The sequence below is a fragment of the Podarcis tiliguerta genome, assembly GCF_965153285.1.
Source record: "Podarcis tiliguerta genome assembly, chromosome: 3".
In the NCBI taxonomy this organism is placed as follows: Eukaryota; Metazoa; Chordata; class Lepidosauria; order Squamata; family Lacertidae; genus Podarcis; species Podarcis tiliguerta.
The window spans coordinates 96,199,428-96,213,510 of NC_139536.1; the positions used below are offsets into that span (position 1 = coordinate 96,199,428).

Below are 14,083 nucleotides of genomic sequence, written 5' to 3' on the forward strand. Positions count from 1 at the left end.
TCTTTAGACAAAAGAAAGCCAATAAGATCACTTTACTTGATTAAAAAAAGATGCCTCCCAATCCAAGTATCCAGGCAGACACTAACAGGAAAAAAACAATTCTGTGCTGGCAGGTAGGCAACTAAATCTGCAATCATGCACTTAAAATTAGGGGTCTTGTTAACAGTGGTACTGAACACCTATAATTCTCATTGTAGTAACAATAGTAATCAGCCCAGGCGGCTATTTTGTTTAAAAATAGATCACGCTAACAAAATAGCTCTTTTGTAAGTTATTACTCTAGTGAAGACTCAAAATTTTTCCACATCTTCTGATGACTCAGCCTGAGGTAAAATACAGAGCTGCTCTCAGAGAAGTTATAAAATGTGAACGCAGCAAAAAAGTGAAATAAAAAATTAAACAAACATGAATGTCTGTTTGACAACAGTCAGAATGCTAAAAAGAAGAGCTATTAAATCTCAGCTACCCTAGTATACAAGAGTAATTCTTTGTGAGTATTTTAAATGTTCTATTTTATCCTGCCTTTATAGAACCTTTGAGGCTTGAAGTACTGCTATGTTTAGTACAATGAACATTTTAAACTGCATAATCCTCAAGGTCATCCTTCTTAGTAAAATACACTTATGGTACTTCGCCATAATGACTCTCCTAAATGAACTATTTGCATCATAAACAAACAACAAACAAAGGAAAACTAAATAGGCTAATCAGTCGGCTTTACATCCCTTGTCTAAAGGTTGAACTAGAGATGACATTGCTTCCACTGGCTCCAATGGCTTTTTGCCTTGAAATGCAAATAGCAGCTTCAGAGAGTGATGACAGAAAGAGAGAGAATACATTCTGTCTCCAGGCCCACAGTCCTGTGGCTTTCCTTTGGCTGCTATTTAAGTAACAGAATTGTGAGTGTTAATTACATTCACACCGCTGACTTCACATCTCTTTGGCTCTAAGTATTACTTCTTCCTGATACACTAGCAAGTCTGGCCTTTCCTCTTCATTTCTACAACCGAAAATTTAGTTCGCACTCAAGATTAAGTAGAAGGGGGCTGCTATGTTAGCATTTCAGTGGGGGTGGGAGGAGGCTGCTGCTTGGAGGGGCAAAGGAACAGAGAGGTCAGCATGGTATAAACAAACCAGCAGGATTGCTGGATTGGCTCCGCTAGTGCTTTTGCACCGCATTGACCTCCCTGATTCCAAGTTCCTCCCTTTCCCAGTAAGGAGGTACATTGACTCCACCCCACCTGACAAGCCACGTCTGTGATTAAGGCAAACCAAATTGCTGCTCCTAGGGGTTATAAAGTGAATTTCCAACAGTTCGCCATGACAAAGCTCCTGCTTTTTCAAACTACCCAGCAAAACTGTGAAACTCCTTCAAGTATGTTTCTCACAGAAAATGGTCCAAGGTTGAACTCATCCTATTCAGGATTCATAGAAGAGGTAGATGATTTGGAATACCATGCAAAGGCAGAACATTACTGTTGGTTTTTTCCAGCTAGTTATCTGTTTGGGCAGTACCACATGGCACATGCGCTAATGTTATAGCGCATGGGAACAATTACATTACAAAAAGTGGTGAAAGTTTATCTCGATCTAGGCCACAAAAGATTAACAATTGGCCCCAAGTGTTTAAGGACACAAAAAGTAATCTATTTTCAGTCTAAGCCACCACAGCCACGACTGCTGCATTAAGTGTTACACCACCCTGAATGACCCAGGTTGAATATCAGAATGCAGTGGTATCTTAGATTAAAACCTTAAAAAGAACCTAACATTCCATCTCAATACCTATACATGTAGGTGCATCAGGTTGCCAAAAGAACCGATTATTCAGCTGCACACAAGTAATTTTATCCTGCCCTTGGAGCTGATACCCTGGGTCGCACTGGAAGGTGATGGCATCCCCAGGTTCTCTGCTGTCTCCATATCTGCTGCCATTCTGAGGAGTTCCAGGATCATTACAGGTTGATGCAACTGACGCTGCAAATAAAAATAAGAAAACCAAAGTTTCAGATACATATTATGAATATTTCAAAGCCCCTTGTATTTCACTACATGTTTTGTAACAGAAACATTTCTTTGTTATTTGTGTGTTATGTCAGGAAAGTTGTGTATATGACTGCTTCTGTAGGAAATTGCCCACTGTGATGGATCATGTTCCAATTTCCTTCCAATTTCCTCCGGGAAGGGTAATGATGGCAGGTTAGAAAATAACATTAGCGTTTACATTTTCTGTACAACTAGCCTACCAAAATCATTCTTATTCCCTTTAATACTTCAGCTGTCAGTCATCTAAACTTCACCACCATTTCTCGGAATAGAACAAACAGAATAATACACCTAATGTTCTTTGGTTTTATGAATGTATTAAAGAAGAAAATATACCCAAAGTAAAAAATAAAACCAAATGACATTTCAAAATTCATTCATTTATTAATCACATGGAAATTAAATCATTTTGCTGGGAATATTGCATACCATGACTTCAATTTAAGTCAAAATCTGAAACACAGATTTTAATACTTGCATCCAAATTTCCCAATAATAGGAATGGTTATAAGTACAGTTACCCAAACATGCTTACAAGCTCTCTTCAGATTTTCCTGGTCAATGTGGAAGGTCTGGGGGGGAGGGAAAGGTCTGAAGAGAGAATCAGGAGCCAACAAAAGTCACTAAGTCACAGTGATATTTCTCAAATGCCTCCTGTGGATAAAATGAACTTTGGTGTCTGTAGAACGCAAAATCTGTATCCAAATCACCTCTGAGTATTTTACCTGCTAGATATGTTTATTCCCCCTCCCTTTTCTAAACTATTTTCAAATCAGACAGAAGGTTGTTAATGCATGATATTAATACTAATAAAATAAAAGAAATAATGTAGCAACAATATTCAAGCATAGTTAAAGAAAAGTTATCTACCACAAGCTTCATAAACTATCATGTAACTAGTCACCAGAAATGAATGATTCAAATGAACATGTTAGCCAAGAGCAGATCCCCTCTCCCTTTGAAGGACCAAGAATTATTACTCTTGGGCTGAACTGAAAAAATGAGGATGGTGGCATCCCTAACTACGGCTTCTCTCAAGGCTCAGTCAGGGTACCTCTTTGCAAGATGGTGACCATCCCTGTCAGATGCCTGGGGAAATGGGTCAAAATTCCCCCAGCTGGCTAAAATAGTGGTGATACTGCAGAGAAGAACTGGGCTATGAATAAAAAGGTAGCAGGAAGACTAGAACAGGGACTCTTTAATATCATATTCCCAGCAATCCAAATAATGGAAACGTAACTAGTTTGGAGTTCAGTTGCCGAATGAGCACAGACAATCCTTTATTTCCCCAGCAGGGCTTAGAGCTGCTGCAAACATTATGTCACCATAGGGAGAGGCATTCCTTCACTGAATTCCCATCATGTGGCCCTGCTCATCTATTTGAATTCACCACATAAGTCAGAGAGATAACATCACCAAGTCTTCTTGCCATAGCAAGTCACTGTCATTGGCATGGATTGCGCAAAAATAAATTCACAACATGATGGTTCTGATACTCATACTTAGTCTTGGTCTTGGTCTGTTGGTGCAGACTCCTCCAGCCAGCACCACATGGAGTTCTCCTCACTTCCTCATTCTTGTTCTCAGAACACATTGCCCCCCCCCCAAAAAAAACCCCTCTGTGCCACATCATGCCCACACTGCCCTGGTAAACTCTCCTCAGTTACTTGTAGGGTCTTTTATCTTGTAGATGGCTTAATGGCAGGGCCATCACTTCCCTATGCCCTTTTGTCTAGTGGAAAATAAGCTCAGACTGTCAGCTATGGTTAAACCCCAGCACTCAAGAATCTAGAGGGGGAAATTGGCACCCACTGATCTTTGGGGGGTGTCCTCTTCCCCCACTAACTCGTAAGAATATCCTTAAAAGTAATGAGTGCTTTATTACTTCTCTGTTCAGATTGTAGGGTATTAAGTACCTACTGTAGGCATTTCACAGTTCATTACAAACTCACCAACATATTCCTCCATGATTGCCATTATCCTATAAAGGTAAAGGTACCCCTGACCATCAGCTCCAGTCGTGACCGACTCTAGGGTTGCGTGCTCATCTCGCTCAAGAGGCTGGGAGCCGGCGCTTGTCCGCAGACAGCTTCTGGGTTACATGGCCAGCGTGACTAAGCCGCTCCTGGCGAACCAGTGCAGCATCCGGAAACGGCGTTTACCTTCCCGCCAGAGAGCGGTCCCTATTTATCTACTTGCACTGTGAGGTGCTTTCAAACTGCTAGGTTGACAGGAGCTGGGACCGAACAACGGGAGCTCACCCCGTCACGGGGATTCGAACCGCCGACCTTCTGACTGGCAAGTCCTAGGCTCTGTGGTTTAACCCACAGCGCCACCCGCGTCCCCCATTATCCTATAGTAATGGCATATACGGTATCTGAAGAAGTGTGCATGCACACGAAAGCTTATACCCAGATCAAACTTAGTTGGTCTCTAAGGTGCATCAGACCAACACGACTACCTACCTGAATCTATTATCCTATAGTATTAGGGCAGTTGCCATGTTCATTCATCAGAGTGAGAGTTAATGCTAAACTTTCAGGTGTTGACACAACAAAAGTGGCAGAGCACTTCCTTTGCATACAAAAAAGCCCTGGTCAAATCCGGGGCATCTCTTGGGGAAACCCCATGTCTGAAACCATAGAGAGTAACAGATTACATGTAATTTGTACTTTAGTTCACAGAGACCTTGGAAAGGGAGGCTTTCCCTTCCATCCTGCCACAACTGAAATGCTAATACAAATGAGGCTACTCAAGAGGGAATACTAATATTACTTTCATTCAAAACAAATGCCATTCACAGAAAAAATCATTTTGAAAATATCTCACAGCGGCCTGGCAAGAGCACACAGCATAGCCTGCCACAGTCATGATCCACGTCCCTACATCTCGTCAAGCAGTCAGCGGGAATCCAACAAGGCAGACGCAGAGACAGATGCTGCTGCTGAAACAGTCTTTTTGCCAGACTATGTCCTGTGGCTCTTGAAACTGACAAATGTGCTCAATGTGCAGCCAGTGATGCTTAAGATCATCCTAGAGGAGCGAGGAGAGGCAGCGACATACTCAGCGACAGCAGTGGCTAGCTCCCAAATTGCTAATCCAATCAAAAGAATTTGTTAATTTGCTTTGTTTACCCTTTTCGCTCAGCTTCCATGTCCCTTAATGAATGTCTTTAAGTAGGAACATGGCTCTCTTTCTGACCAGTTGGTTAGCTGATATGATCATTATCATCTGAAGCCCCATTCCCCCAGGTGGGCTGCACACTTCTGCCTACTCTTCTTATCAAGCTTCACATTATAGTGCCTGGTGATAATGTTGCCATTATAAGATCTGGGCCATTACAGACTCTTGAGCAGGTGTAGCACTTCTCTTCTGATGGCTGTTAAGTGATGTGTGGTTATGGGCCATCCCAGTCTCTGCCGAGCGGTGCAGGATTCCAGGGGTCTTGGCACTTAACCAGGGTTCATGTTTGGAATGAGACATAGTGGAGACCGTAGTGTCTTTAAGATATATAGTTTTATTTACACATGTGCACACCCAAGCCATTATGGAAGAAGTGCAGAACCTTATACCCTATGAGTGTTTGCTGTTGCTTCTCCCATAGCTTCAGCAAGATTGGGTCCAGAGTGGTAACCAGACATGTCCCTGGTCTTCCACATGCAATCCTGCCCCCACTTCCTTCATGCTCTTTCCAAAAAGCTCCTGCAAAAGGACACTAGATTCCTGGGGTGACATCACACCCCCTGTAACCCTGGCAACCTCCCCCTCCCTACTATTTTGTCCCTGCCCACTACTCAGGGCCAGGGGAAGGACAGCATCTGTAGTATCAATCGCTCTAAATGACCTGGTCTTGTCTGTATTTTTACACTGTTAATTTCAATGTCTGTTACCTTCCTTCTCTAAACACTGATTTAAAAGCCAACACCCAGGAATCTAGGGGGAGGCAGGGCACCCAGAAACCTGGAGAAAGCAGGGAATCTACAAATCCATAACAGTATTTTGGCATAAAGGTGCTAACCAAAGATATAGTAAGTGAGCCATTGGCCTTTTGATCTTAGGTAGAAAATAATTATTTGTTGTGTTTATTTTTATCAGACACAGATACAACCGAAAACATAAAAAACAGAGAACGAAAATCAGAGCAGACTGGGTGGGTTCATAATGTAGTTATTGTGTCTCTACATGAGTGGGAATCACCTGCTATCCTTCTTCTAGAAGCCCACCCTGGATTCATGGACACACAGCAACTCTTGGTCATTAGTCCTTACCCTTTTTAGGTACAGTACTGGAGAAAGTCATGGCACAGCAGTTGCAGCCATTCCTGGAGAGTACTGATTATCTAGACTGGAAGGAACTAGCCAGGCATATAAATTAAGAGCAACCTAGTGTGGGGAGCTACAGAGAGCACCAGCGGACAAGGTGAGTTAAGCAGATGCGCAAGTTCAGCAGCAGGACAAGGAGGTCAGGGCATACCACTCCACCCCTCGTTTCCATGATCTAAAGAAAACCTCAAAACCCCAATTAAGTAAATTAAACTACAGCATTTACTGACATGTTCTGCATTTTGTATATTTGCATTTCCAGCCCTGGATTTCGATGTTTTGAATGTTTGCTGTAAGCTGCTTTGGGCACAGCTCATTGTGGAAAAGCAGCATACTGTATGTAAGTAAACTCAATCAATCCCAAACAATGGTGCAGGTAGAATTCCAGTGGGGATGTGGAGACTCCCCTGTGTTTCACACTGTCTGTCACATGTACAGCTATCTACCTGTTGAACAGATGTCGTGGGCATTTCTGATGTGCAATAAGCTCCAGGTTCTCTGGGAACAAGTATTTCCCCCCATTAGGTCAAGATGGCAGACTTGGAAAAGCTAATAGGAATAGGGAGGTTGACGATTGAGATCTAGATACATCTCACTTCCAAGATAATAACTCCTTGCTGTCAGGGAGAATGAAGGACGAGGGCGAAAAAACTTTGTTCTGAGGATTCTTGGGGTGGGGATGAACAGTTATCCTACCATGCCAATGATACTTTCCCGGAGGCTGGAGGGATCCTGGTAGTGGGTGATTACTGACTGAGTGGTTGGTCTCCAGCTCTAGGCACAGCACACAAGGACATCATCAATCTTCTGGCCTGGCAGTTGCACTGACAGTAGTCCTGGTTGACTAACCACCCACCAAGGCTGTTAGGAGCAGTTTCACACGACTGATTGTGTTAAGACTTGCCTGCAGCCTTCAATAGTACAGCTCATTAACTGCTGCCAACTCCACAGACCTAACACAATTCATGGGACTGCTCCAGCTTGGTTCTGATTCTTTCTAGAATGGTTTAGGCGTATCAAGCGTTTAGTGCTCAGCCAACAAAGGCAATCCATCTAAGCCAACAGCTAACCACTTTAACACCAAGGAGGGTTAACTGAAATAAAGCAGATTTAAATCATGAAGAAAACAGGTCAATTTAGACCAAGTTTCCCATTGATACTTCAGACAAGTTTTGTATCTCTCTGATTTTTCATGCTTCCTTCTGTTTTCTTTTACCTATACAGCGGATGTTTTATAATATTTCCATATCAGATTTCTCTTACAAATAGGACCCATAATGGTTTGTGTAGTTAAGGATGGGAATGTAGGAACATGCATACTGAATACTGTTGCTCCGTTCTGCTTTACTCTATCTCAGCTCTACCCTCACAAAAATGAAAGTACAGGAGGAAATCACAATAACTGATAGGCAGACGTAAGGTCTCATGGAAGTATTCCATTAATGAGACCTAACAATGCAAGGATTTCTGCTTGCTCAACTGGATTTTTGTTTTTGTTTTTTACACCTCTCCTCTCTCCAGGCACACCCTGCCTGCTCCCTAAATCTGCTGCAGAAGATTGGGGAAACTCCAAGACAGATTTAGTGGGTGTGCAGGGTGAGAAGTAGGTGGAGAAATCTGTGCAGTGACAATTTATTTAAAAGTAACACTTTGAAGAAGAAACTTATGCAACTGAGGAAGGAGAGGGGAGGGCAAAACATTTATGCTACAGCGTAAAGAAAAATAGTATATGAGTCAACTTTAAGATGTTCCAAAAGAAATGGAGAAGTTTGCTTTCATTTCTTTTTAAGTACTGGACCATCATTGCTGTGAGTCCCTCCCTGCCTTGCAGGTCTTTTCCCACCTGGCCAGGGATGGCAGGTCCCTGACCGACTCCAGCTACAAAAGGTGAGGCTGCTGAACAGAATCGTGGGCCGAGGAGGTTTTGTTACTGGGATTAGGTTGTTGCTGTTATTTTTCTAAATTTTTATTTCATACCCTATTATAAATGTGAAAATTTTATCAATTTGGTTGTGTACTTTTTGATGGTTTGTTTATTGTCTGTGACTACTTCTGTTATAGGACGCGGGTGGCGCTGTGGGTTAAACCACAGAGCCTAGGACTTGCCGATCAGAAGGTCAGCGGTTCGAATCCCCGCAACAGGGTGAGCTCCCGTTGCTTGGTCCCAGCTCCTGCAAACCTAGCTGTTCGAAAGCACGTCAAAGTACAAGTAGATAAATAGGTACCGCTCCGGCATAAACGGCGTTTCCGTGTCCTGCTCTGGTTCACCAGAAGCGGCTTAGTCATGCTGGCCGCATGACCCAGAAACTGTATGCCAGCTCCCTTGGCCAATAAAGCGAGATGAGCACTGCAACCCCAGAGTCAGCCACGACTGGACCTAACGGTCAGGGGTCCCTTTACCTTACCTTACTTCTGTTATGTTTGCAGATATGTATATTTTTTATATGTTGTGAGCTGCCTTGAGCATGGTTTTAACTTTGTCAAGGTGGCATGCGAATAAAATGATTGTTTGAGGTTATTTTTTTTAATTTAATATAATTTTCCTTTCCTGCCAGCTCCCCGCTCCTTCCGTCACCACTTCCTTTCCACTGAAGTAGGCAGAAGAATGAATTGTTCATTTCAATAACTCTCACAATGTGCAACTCTCACAATGGCTAATAAAATTATGGTCAAGCATTGATTTCCTAGGCTCCTCAGAACACAGGGGAGAGAGGCTGTTCCTATGGCCTGGCATCTTTCCCATCAGCAAGCTCTGGGTTATATCTAATGGTGGAGTGCATGGACAGAACAGACTTCCACTCCTCTCCTCCCCCTCCTCTTGAAGCCTTTCCCCATGCCCTCAAAATCTATTTCCAGAGAGACCTTTAGGGATTGTTGAGGGGCTAAAGGGGAGAGAGAGGAAGGGGAAATCCCACTGCATGAGCAGAAATCACCTGCTTTGTGCCTCCTATGTACAACGTGTGCTTAAACAATATAACTGCAGATCTCTTGTAATTCTCTAGATGTGTGAACTTCAAGAACAATTGTATTGTACCAATTATTAATCAATAAAGCCTGCTTCACAAAAAGAAATAGCTAGGGGTAGACATATCTGACAATTTTGGTTCCTCTCAGGTTCCCAATTTTCCAATCTTAAGTTAATTTCTCTGCACTTCTGCATCAGTTTGAAAGCACTTTTTAAAAAAATACTCATGAAAATTTGCCAGCATTTCAGTCTGCATTTATCCTAACGTACACATTTTTGCGAGCAGTTTGGCCTAATGTAATGCATTTTTATGTTGTTTTGTACATGTTATTTGGTTAGAGAATTGCACTGTAAAATTCAGAGAAGCACAAATTTTAAGGGGTGTTCAGTTCACGTAATGTTTGGGAAAGTGTGAATTAGGTCAGTTCACATTAAAGGCAAACTGAACCTAATTTATTACTTTTACTGAACTGTAATAAACAATTATGATTTCTGAGTATGTTCCTCCCACTCCACAATTACTCAAGATCTGATGTTTCAACCTAGGAGGAAGGTAAATGAAAACAGAGAAGGAATCATACATTCACTTGCTGTTTCCTAAACCACTACGGTTAACTGTTTGCATCTATGAGTATCAAACGCCTTGGTACAATTAAGGTGCTATATGGTATAATTGTAGGGAGCATAAATGACTGGAAAACATTTTTAGCAGTCTGATGCTAATATTTCTTTTCTTTTCTTTTGCTGATTGTCATAAATGACATCATCAACAAATAATCTACTTTGTTAGAAATGTCGGGAAGTAGGGTAAGTGTTTTGTTTTGCATTTTGTTGTATTATGCTTGATTATTTTGACAGTTTTAACTGTATCTGACATCTTATTGTATTATTTATTGCTGTCATCTGCCCCAACATGAGTGGCAATGAAGGGCAGCAAATAATATAATAAATAAACAGGGATGAAAAGGCCAGCAAACTCTAAGTCTGCTAATTAATTAATCTGATATTGGATACTCTTAAGGTCAGAGGTCTACTGTGGCTAAAGAGAATTGGTTATTCAGTTAACAGGCATTTCATTCTCTACCTTCTTACACATACCAGTACTTCTCTGACTTGATGGGAGATGTTTAGTTAAGAACCCCCGTTTCTAATAACTAGTTTAAATATATTTAACCCTGCAAAGTAAAGGTCAGGGATGCACACTGAACTCCATTTTCTATCCTTTTATGCATGATTAAATGGTAATTAAGTTTTAATGAAAAGTGTTAGGCTGATTACAATTAACATAATCACACCAGTCAGTTCATGTCCTCGTGGTGTTTTACATGCTGTGCTGAGCTGGTGAGACAATGGACTCTTGATGGGGTCCAAACATGTTGTGAGCAAAATACATTTGCATTCATCCAATTAATCATCTACATCAGCATACTTATTAAAGCAGGGGTGTGTGTGTTGGAAACTTATGTATAGGAATCTGTAGCATAAATTTATGCACATAAAAATTAATCTTTGAAAAATGGTAAACATCTGCAACCAAGCTGTAAGCCATGAAGATTATTCATAAGAGCAACATTAAGAGCCATTTTGTGTTACTGTAACTGTATGGGAAGAAAAATGTCGTGGCTTTTTTCCACACTGCTTTGGTACAGATGACCAAACCATGCAGTCGGAGTCAATGACATCCAGTCCTCAATTATGCAACTATGGTAACATATAAATAAGCATTATCTCTCATAAAAGTGACTATTTTTACTTCAAGACACTATACTAAGGAATCCCATGAAAGGCTTGTCAGAGCTCTGATAATTCTGCAGTTCAAAATGCAATCAAGTTCTCTTATTGGACATGCCCACACACACACACACACACACTACCACCACCAGTAGATCACTCAAGAATCCTTTGCCGATAGATCCTTTGCTAAAATGCACAGTTGCTAGGCACAGGAACAATGTAAACAACAAAACTGGGGGCATAAGAAGGTCAAAGTTGCATTTCCCCTAGCAATTGTTGACCCAACCCAAACATTTTTCTTTCCCTATACTGGACAAAACTGGCATTGTTTTGAATTAGCAAGTCTATTTTGGCTGAATATGAGGCCAGTATGTGCAGCAATGCCAACGCCAGACAATTCATGGATCGCAGTGTCATGCAGAGATTCTGATGCTACTGATCAGGGCCGGATTTAGGTTTGATGTGGCCCTAAGCTACTGAAGATAATGGGGCCCTTTATATGTCCAGCTGTCCTTTGTCAAGAACAAACTGTCACTGTTTTTTGTGTTGAATATATGCTATATGGTAATTTATGGACCTAATAAGTATCTAAAGCCATTTGCACATGTAGAATGTCGTCACCCTATATACAAAAATGAGCAAACCAGTGATATTTTAGGGAGCAGGCTAGCAGTCGGGGCCCATTACTCATAGGAGCCCATACCACACAAAACACTGTTGCTGTATGTAGGTTTTTTCCCCCCTCTTATATTTTGGAAATGTACATCCAGGGGTTTTTTTCCCTTTAAATTTTTTGGGGGGCCCCAAGAGAGTGGGGCCCTAAGCTATAGCTTGTTTCACTTATACGTAAATCCGGCACTGCTACTGATGAAGATGAATTACTGTACCAGCTCAAGAGCCACTTTCTAATGGTTTTATTTTGTATTGTTCTGGAAATGTTTGAAAGGCCAAAACCATGTGCACAGGATCAGCTGTGTGAGTCCTTTCCCCTCCCTTTCTTGACTAAGTAAAAAGTGAGAGAGATCCCACCCACATTTCCAGCCTTTCACATGTTGCCACAGTAGCATGGGATGAGCACTGCCAGAAACAACTCCCATGCTGCTGCGGTCATCAGTGAAATGGTTCAGCGTATCAGGGAACAACGGAATGGAAGCAGTGGCTTCTTACTCTACACAGCTTGCTTCCCTTTAAGAATGAAATGTTTATGATTCAAGTAAATGCCTTATTCGATGTTGTCAAGGGACTGCCATCGGAACAGGGGAGGGAGGAAGGGATGCCGTTGGAATACAGGGAGCCTCCTACGCTTCTGAGGAGCAGTTCCTCTTCCAGTGAGGGGAAAAGCCACACCTCTAGTGGAGAAGAGAGGGAAGGGACCAGCCAAGCGAGGAGAGGGCTCGAAGATGCTGCTGAGAGCTCAAACGCCTCACTTAGCCCGGCTGGCCAAGAGGCACACACGCCAATTCCGTCGCCCAGCTTGCGCAGAGGGGTGAAACACAAGGAGGGGAGGCGGAGATTTGGGGTGTCTAAATTCTTATGTTGGGGGAGAACCTGGAAGGGGACACTCCCGGATTCTGCAAGGGACTCAGACAGACATGAACTTTGTGTATCTGCACTGTAAATAGTTTGCACAATAAAACCTGTAAAAGACAGCTCGGAGTCCTGCCTGGTTACTCACGAGCAACCACCACCCAGCATCTGACAGGTGTGAAATGCACCAATTTGCACAGCAAAGTTTTTCAGGCAGACTCTGATCTGAGACACCCCTGTATGTCATTTGACCCCTGTCATTTGAATACAAAATTGAAATATGCTATTTGTCAAGAAGCATAAAGTAGAATATTTGGGGGAACTGTTTGTTTATATTTTTAGCAGATGTCAGCTAATTCAGCATACAGTCAACAGATTTTGGGTTCTTACCAGACTGAAACTCGTTTTCAAAATGGCGTAACAGACCACGCTATTAGCAACAAAAACATGAAAGGCCAAAACTTGATTTTACTCAAGGACTAAACAAATCCACCTACTTGAAAACTGGATAGAAAATCCTGATTTGCTGATGAAGAAGTCACTGTCAAATTGCAAAGTCAGGGAGTTGAAAGTACTATAAATATCTTCAGGAAGAGCTGAGCCACTCCACTCTTTCAGTAGAATACTGCTTTCAACAGGACCATCCCACACTTTGAGTATGTCATGAGCCACCTCAGTGTCAAAAACAATAAAATGCAGACTGCAAATGAAAGAAGAATGTGAGACATTTGTCATTCATGACTACCTTTGGTGCTAAATAAAAAGGGCAGATTAAGGAATGACAGGCATGTAACAACACATAATTAACCATGATTAAATCCATTAATCTGAACGAACGTAAGTGTGAATCTTCTTTGTTTCATTGTGGTTATAATAATTAACATGAAGCTACAAATTACGTCCAGAAAAAAAGGAAGAAAACCTGGTTTATCAGCATTCTTCTTTGGTTAGTTGCAGACATATCTGGGGTACATGTATGCAAACTCCACAACACATGACCTTTTATTTGGAACACTTCCTGAACTGATTGACAATCCTCAAGATGTGGGTGCCACCAGACATATTCCAATAACACTGACTTACACAGTGGCAGACCTTGGCACCGTGTGTGACACCAAAATTTGTCGCCTCCCCTCTCACCTACCATTATACATTGTAGTTGTAGCACCCCCAGCAGTGCTACAACTATTAGCTGCACACTGCATCAGTTTCATTTCTCTTCCAGATTAAACAAGCTCGTAGCATCAATTAGCTCTCCCCCTCCCCCCAAAAAATCTCCTTTATTCCAAAACTTATTTTATACCCAGAAATAAAGTGTTTCAAAGGACTGAATTAATTTGAAGAAAAAGAAAACCAACATACATTTAGGAATTCGTTTCTATGTGCCTTGTCGCCACAACCCCTCCTTTAAATTCAGAAGCATTACTTGACATTAGACATTCACAGCTCAAAATGAACTACTGAAGGAATGTCTTATTTCTGAGCATAT

General features: G+C 41.8%; 1 protein-coding gene across 5 annotated transcripts in view; it reads right to left on the bottom strand.

The window, feature by feature from the left end:
- The window catches only part of CSMD1 (CUB and Sushi multiple domains 1), a 920,428-nt gene that overhangs the window by 153,048 nt on the left and 753,297 nt on the right, over positions 1 to 14,083 (bottom strand). For all 5 annotated transcript variants that reach the window (XM_083431289.1, XM_083431288.1, XM_083431290.1 and 2 more), the window contains 2 exons: positions 13,092 to 13,294; positions 1,786 to 1,977 (listed from right to left, as the gene is read on the bottom strand). In XM_083431289.1, the coding sequence (XP_083287415.1) occupies positions 1,786 to 1,977; positions 13,092 to 13,294 (395 nt within the window). The remainder of the gene's footprint in view (positions 1 to 1,785; positions 1,978 to 13,091; positions 13,295 to 14,083) is intronic.